Consider the following 7,863-nt stretch of genomic DNA (forward strand, 5'->3'; position numbering starts at 1 on the left):
CATTGTTTAGTGTTCCACATTGTTTAGTGTGCCACATTGTTTAGTGTGCCACATTGTTTAGTGTGCGCACCACTATGTTGGCAAGACCATCGCTCAGCAAATTATTATATATATTTTTTCTTTGTGTCGTGTACAACCGGCTTTAGTGTGAGATAATTTAAACTGTTTTAGATTAAACGTATGCATGAAAGATCTGCCAATAATGTCCTTATGTCTACAGAATGAGATCATTTGAGGAATGTGTTTTTCTTTCTGCTTTAGGGTCTGGAGGTTCCATTGGTGGCTGTGCTGCAATGGTCTACCTCTAAGCTTCCATTTACCAGGTAGGTCTATTTTTTAAATGTTTTTATTTTACCCTCTTTTTCTTCACAGTTTTGATCTTGTCTCATCGCTGCAACCCCCCACTGGGCTCGGGAGGCGAAGGTCAAGTCATGCGTCCTCCGAAATATGACCCGCCCAACCGTGCTTCTTAAAACGCGCCCGCTTAACCTGGGAGCCAGCCGCACCAATGTGTCAGAGGAAACACCGTTCAACTTATGACCGGGGTCAGCTTGCAAGCACCCAGCCTGCCATAAGGAGTCGCTAGAGATCGCAATGAACCAAGTAAAGCCCCCCCGCCAGACCCTCCCCTAACCCTGACGACGCTGGGTCAATTGTGCTCCGCCCTATGGGACTCCCGATGACGGCCGGTTGGGATACAGCCTGGGATCGAACCCGGGTCTGTAATGATGCCTCTAGCACTGCGATGCAGTGCCTTAGACTGCTGCGCCACTCAGGAGGCCCAGGGGCCGGATTCACAAAACATTCTTAAGAAGCAATTTCCTCTTAACTGCCATTTTGTCCTTAACTATAGACTCGAGAAGAAAGTTAAGCAACAGTGTTATTCCTCAAAAAGGTTCTAGGAAATGTTCTTGTGCTATTTCTTATGTTTCTCCTTTAGCAAAAAGATTCTTGGAAATGTTCTTAATTTCCAGATGGCTAAACCCTTGTCTTAAACTCATGAAAGCAATTGACCATGTTTAATTCACACAAACTTCATCTGAAAGTTTCAGTATGGATTATTTTAAACCCAAGAACATGTTTTAGAACAGTAATCTCGGTAAGAAAATACATGATTGCCATTGCTTGCTAGAGTTAAATCTTGGTTTCATCAGACCAGAGAATCTTGTTTCTCATGGTCTGAGAGTCCTTTAGGTGCCTTTTGGCAAACTCCAAGTGGGCTGTCATGTGCCTTTTACTGATTGGTGGTGCTACAGAGATGGTTGTCCTTCTGGAATGTTCTCCCATCTCCACAGAGGAACTCTGGAGCTCTGTCAGAGTGACCATCGGGTTCTTAATCACCTCCCTGACCAAAGCCTTTCTCCCCCGATTGCTTAGTTTGGCCATTCAGCCAGCTCTTGGAAGAGTCTTTGGTTCCAAACTTATTCCATTTAAGAATGATGGAGGCCACTGTGCTCTTGGGGACCTTCAATGCTGCAGAAATGTTTTTATACCCTTCCCCAGATCTGTGCCTCGACACAATCCTGTCCTGGAGCTCTACGGACAATTCCTTTGACCTCATGGCTTGGTTTTTGCTCTGACATGCACTGTCAACTGTGGGACCTTATATAGACAGGTGCGTGTCTTTCCAAATCAATTGAATTTACCACAGGTGGACGCCAATCAAGTTGTAGAAACATCTCAAGGATGATCAATAGAAACAGGATGCACCTGAGCCCAATTTCGAGTCTCATAGCAAAGGGTCTGAATACTTAAGTAAATACGTTTTTTTTTTTTATCAATTTTTTATAAATTTGCACTGTAACTATCCTATTATAACTACAAGCCTTCCCTTCACAAGATAAGTGTACACCCAGTATTTGTTGGAACTACCCCATAATAACTACTCTTCATTAACTCTATTATCTGTCCAAATATACCTACCCCATTATTACCTGATTTGACCTTCTTCACTTCCCTTCCCCAGGTACATTTCGACCCACTACCAGCTACCCAGCGTGAGACTGGACCGCCCCCGTTTGGTGATGACAGCTTCTTGTCAGAGTTCCGTGAGGCCGCTGGAGCACTTCCGGGTCAAATACACCCTCCTCAACAACCTGCAGGACTTCCTGGCTGTACGCCTGGTCTGGACACCCGAAGGTGAGAAGAGATAATAATTATGGAGGGGGGAAAAGAGTGATAGAGAGAGATTGGAAGAGGGATGGAAAGAGACAGAGGGAAAAATAATGGAGAGGTTGTTACAAGGGAGGGAGGGAGGGAGGGAGGGAGGGAGGGAGGGAGGGAGGGAGGGAGGGAGGGAGGGAGGGAGATGTTTAGTGGTAGATGAGGAGTGAATCCTGTCTAACATCCAGTCATGATTTGTAACAAAGCCCCTAACTAACTGACTACATACCAGAGGAACAGAATGACTTTAGGTTATATTATATTGCTCTCTCCTTGGTTAAACTAAACACCATCCTCTCTTCTTTCCTCCCCCCAGGACGTGGTCGGCAGGAGGACCCGTCAGCGAGTTCTGTGGTGTGTCACTCCCCCCTCAACAACTTGGGACAGTGTCGGAAAGGATCCACCCTCTCCTTCACAGTTGCCTTCCAGATTCTCAAGGCAGGACTGTTTGAGGTACCAACACACTCACACTCACTTCCTGTCTGTCTGTCTGGTCTGGTCTTGTCTTGTCTTGTCTGACCAAACATTACTCACTCACCCTCCTCTTCCTCTCCAGTTAAGCCAGCACATGAAGCTGAAGCTCCAGTTCACAGCGTCCTGTTCCAACCCCCCTGCTGAGGCCAGGCCCATGTCTCTGTCCCGTCACAACTCTCCCTCCAGCCCTGCTGTTAGAGACCTGCTGGACAGACAGAGTCTGGGACGGTCACAGAGCTTCTCTCACCAACAACCCTCACGGTCACATCTTACGAGGTAGGAGACACTGACGCGTATATACAGTCGCTAGTGAAAGTCTTGCTGCCTTAAAATGTAATCTAAATAGGAATACATGACATTTTCTTCCCTATCGATCTACACAACCTACTCCACATTTTCAAAAAATTATTAACAGTTATAGAACATTTTCCAAATGAATAAAACGAATAATGAATAAAAAAAATGAATAAAACAAAGGTGCTTTGATTACGTAGGTATGTAGTTCTCATTCACTTTGAGAATGTACAGTAGGTTGTATAGATCGGGGAGGAAAAACGTCAAATGTATATTCCCCTTTTAGATTTAACCTGAAGGCAGAACACACACGTAGACACACACACATTAGCATTCAGTCAAACACGCACACCCAACCAAACTGTAATCCCCACGTTCTGGCAGTGCCTCCCTGACCACTCTCAGACTCTTTGAACTCTCTCCTAATCATCCCCATCTTCTGTGTGTGCCTGTCTGTTGCGTCTGTCTGTATCTGTCCGTGTGTGTGTTCCAGGACGGGCAGTGTTATGGAGCGCCGGGCCATCACTCCTCCAGTGGGATCTCCGGTGGGTCGACCCCTCTACCTTCCCTCCGAACGCCCCGTCCTCTCACTGGATAAGATCGCCAAGAGAGAGTGTAAGGTATTGGTACTGGAACTTGGAAGAGACTGGGAGAGGGAGGGAGGGAGGGAAGGTTGGAGGAATGAGGTAGAGAGGAAATAAGAGATGTAATGGGAGATTTAGAGGGGGGGGGGGGGGGGGCATTTCTCATTGAGCATTTCATCCAACCTGAAACAAAACGCAAAAACTGTTTCACACAAAAATACAGACCACAGTCACCACACTGAATAACTTACTCTACATGATCCACATCATTTCAAGACACCGGAGGAGTTACTTTCGACACAATTATTTTTATTTTTTTTTACTATTATTTCAACATTCTGTTTTATTCCTTGTTTTATGTCTTGGTGTGTAATTAAATATGTAAATAACTGTTTTACACCAAAACACATTGGGTGGCGAGCTAGATCTGAGGTAATATTTGGGCTGCCACGTGAAATTCACAGGGTTTGGTTAATTAATAAACGTTTAATATATTGTCTAACTAACACTGTTCTGCATGCAACATGTTTGATGTAAAACTTTGGATGTTAAAGCTAGAGTCCTTGAGTCAAGCAATAACAAGCACCACCCTGCCTCTGTTTTTGTAAAAAGCTTTGGGATAGGCCTGGAGTGATGTAACCACTGTCATAGACCGAGCTATGGATGCAAGGACTGACCTTCTATGATATCAACATTATAATTTAGCCATGTTTTGAGGCTGTACAGTGTTTTGTTTACATTGTTTTACGCAAATGTTTGTAAGGAAACTTTAATTTTGGGTTCTGATGGGGTACGGCAGCTGCTCATGAGGCATTTATAATATATTTATAATATTCTTCAAGAATCAATGGGTGTATATAATTCATAAGTAAAACAAAATTGATGTAGCAACTAAGGATTTTAGCTTTAACAAAAGCACCAGGATGACCCAGAGAATTGGCTGAGTTCGGTGTCATTGTGGAAAAACTGTAGTTTCATTCTTGTTACAATGTGTTGTAGTTCAGTGACTAAGGGCCACAGTCTCTACACTGAATTTAAAATGTTTAATATTTTGTCTTTACACTGGCTATCAGAGATTTTGTGTTTATGCTAAGTGTATTTGTCTGATTTTAATTATTTTAATTTGTCAGCATTGGCTGCTCCTTAAAAATCTAACATCTCATCTCCTTAGTACACTACATATTAGTACACACTCCATGATAGGGAATAATCCTGCATCCTTTTCAGTCATTTGTCTTTCCTTTGCGTCCCTATACAACCTACAGACTAATGGATTTAACAATGGTGGAAACTCTCTCCAATCCGATACTTTCACATCCAAGCCGGGAAATTGTGCACGTGCACATTTTGGGAGAAGGGTGGAGAATTGGGACATAACCTGCCACTGTGGTTCACAGCTGACAAAGTGTTGCCTGGTTGAGCCTGTTGATCGTTGTGGTCATTCACACTTGACCTTATTATTAGGGATTTAGTCCTCTTGGGTAATCCAGAATAGTGCATTATTTAAAGTCAGTCCCTGTAGATGTTTTCAACTGTTTCCATTTGTGTTATGAACGATCGTGGTGTGTGTGTGTTGTATGCTTCTGAATGAGCCTAAAACACTGGATGTATATTGTATTTTCATTTTATTTTCTGGTTCATAAACCAATAGGAATGGCCAAGAGGTATCTATTCCCGATGTAAAAGACAATGTGATATTCGGTGGGGACATTTCAAACAATCTGTCTACTGAGTGGTATGCCTCATTTTCCCTGGACACAAACGACTTTCTTGTGTATCCTTTGTTCATTTCTATATCTTGTCAAGAAGGACATAAGAGACTTGAGTAGAGGATGTAGTTTTCTATTATCGTGTTTGTTTTTTGTTTTATTTCTGATGAAAAAACTCATTGCATTGTTGGAAAAGGACCTGTAAATAAGCATTTCACTGTTAGTCTCCACCTTTTTTATTCCGAAGCATGTGACATTTTTTGTTGTTGTTGAGTCCAGACTTTGTTTAAGGGCTAGTGATAGATCATTGGTAAAGATTAGAGAACAGTAAAGGACCGAGACAGCTGCCTTGCAGAATACCACATTTCCATTAAAGAAGACCCTCTGTGTTATATTGGATAGATACAGTGCATTCGGAAACTATTCAGACCCTTTTACCTTTTCCACAGGTTACAGCCTTATTCTAAAATGGATTACATTGTTTTTTTCCCCCTAATCACAATACCCAATAATGACAAGGCAAAAACAGTTTTTTAGAAAAACCTATTCAGACCCTTTACTCAGTACTTTGTTGAAGCACCTTTGGCAACGATTACAACCTAGAGTCTCTGCAGATCCTCTGAAACTCTGTCAGATTGGATGGGGAGTGTCGCTGCAGAGCTATTTTCAGGTCTCTCCAAACATGTTCAATCGAGTTCAAGCATGGCCTCTTGCTGGACCACTCAAGGACATTTGGAGACTTTTCCCAATGTTGTCTTGGCTGTGTGCTTAGTGTTGTTGTCCTGTTGGAAGGTGTACCTTCCCCCAGTCTGAAGTCCTGAGCCATCTGGAGCAGATTTTCATCAAGGATCTCTCCATACTTTGCTCCATTCGTCTTTCCCTCGATCCTGACTAGTCTCTCAGTACCTGCCGCTGAAAAACATCCCCACATCATGATGCTGCCACCACCATGCTTCACCGTAGGGATGGTGCCAGGTTTCCTCCAGACGTGAAGGTTGGCATTCAGGTCAAAGAGTTCAATCTTGGTCTCATCAGACCAGGGAATCTTGTTTCTCATGGTGAGAGTCATTTAGGTGCCTTTTGGCAAACTCCAAGCGGGCTGCCATGTGCCTTTAAACTGAGGAGTGACTTCCATCTGGCCACTCTACCATAAAGGCCTGATTGGTGGATTGCTACAAAGATGGTTATCCTTCTGGAAGGTTCTCCCATCTCAACAGAGGAACTCTTGAGCTCTGTCAGAGTGACCATCGGGTTCTTTATCACCTCCCTGACCAAGGCCCTTCTCCCTGATTTCTCGTTTGGCCAGGCGGCCAGCTCTAGGAAGAGTCTTGGTGATTCCAAACTTCATCCATTTAAGAATGAGTGAGGCCACTGTTCTTAGGAACCTTCAATGCTGCAGAACTGTTTTAATACCTTTCCCCAGATCTGTGCCTCGACACAATCCTGGCCTGGAGCTCTACGGACAATTCCTTTGACCTCATGACTTGGTTTTTGCTCTGACATGTACTGTCAACTGTGGGACCTTTTATATAGACAGGTGTGTGCCTTTCCAAATCATGTCCAATCAATTTAATTTACCACAGGTGGACTCCAAGTTGTAGAAACATCTCAAAGATGATCAATGGAAACAATATGCACCTGAGCTCAATTTCGAGTCTCATAGCAAAGCGTCTGAATACTTATGTAAATAAGGTATTTCTGTTTTTGTTTTTTTAATACATTTGCAAAATAATCTAAAAACCTGTTTTTACTTTGTCATTATGGGGTATTATGTGTAGATTGATGAGGACTGTTTTTTTTAATAAGGCTGTAAGGTAACAAAATGGGGGAAAAGTCCAGGGTCTGAATACTTTCCAAATGCACTGTAACTGTCAACCCATAGTAGAGTAGAGGATGTAGGCTTTGCTGTTATCTTGTTTATCATGATTTATTTTGTTTGTTTTTATTTACCTTGAAAAACAGCCCCATTCCAACTGCATTTCCATTGTTCCCTTTATCAGACAAAAAGTTGTCATAACATTTCCATTCCTTTCCTTTGTGATTTGAAATTAATTTATTATTTCCACTCAGACCAAAGTAACTCATAATTGCATTGTTTATGTATATTTTGGATTTATTTTTAACAGTAATTTTTTTTAAGCACTTTATTTACATTTGGATTGTATTGTTCATGGTTCCTCGGACACACTAACACAAGGAATGCCTTGAATGCAAACGTCGTTGGCAAAAAGTGTTTTGAATTTGCAACAAACATGTTGGAAAAAAGTGTTTTTGGTCACTCCTAGTTTGTTGTACTGACTGAATAAAGACAATTGGAAAGATTGGTCAGTTTGTATACATGCCTTTTGTGTGTGTGTATATGTATATATTAGAGGTCGACCGATTTTATGATTTTTTAACGCCGATACCGGTACTGATTATTGGAGGACCAAAAAAGCCGATACCGATTAATCGGCCGATTTTAATTTATTTATTTGTAATAATGACATTTATTTATTTACATACTACATATTTACATACTTATTTCAACTTAATATAATACATCAATAACATCAATTTAGCCTCAAATAAATAATGAAACATGTTCAATTTGGTTTAAATAATGCAAAAACAAAGTGTTGGAGAAGAAAGTAAAAGTG

General features: G+C 41.9%; 1 protein-coding gene across 1 annotated transcript; it reads left to right on the forward strand.

The window, feature by feature from the left end:
• Positions 1 to 261: 261 nt before the first annotated feature.
• LOC139398833 (trafficking protein particle complex subunit 14-like) lies at positions 262 to 7,557 on the forward strand (the record flags this gene model as incomplete). Its single annotated transcript, XM_071144612.1, has 5 exons — positions 262 to 323; positions 1,967 to 2,139; positions 2,480 to 2,616; positions 2,720 to 2,913; positions 3,425 to 7,557. Coding segments are annotated over 5 exons (774 nt in total), but the record flags the coding sequence as incomplete, so codon positions are not given.
• Positions 7,558 to 7,863: the final 306 nt, after the last annotated feature.

The sequence above is a fragment of the Oncorhynchus clarkii genome, unplaced genomic scaffold, assembly GCF_045791955.1.
Source record: "Oncorhynchus clarkii lewisi isolate Uvic-CL-2024 unplaced genomic scaffold, UVic_Ocla_1.0 unplaced_contig_13786_pilon_pilon, whole genome shotgun sequence".
NCBI lineage: Eukaryota > Metazoa > Chordata > Actinopteri > Salmoniformes > Salmonidae > Oncorhynchus > Oncorhynchus clarkii.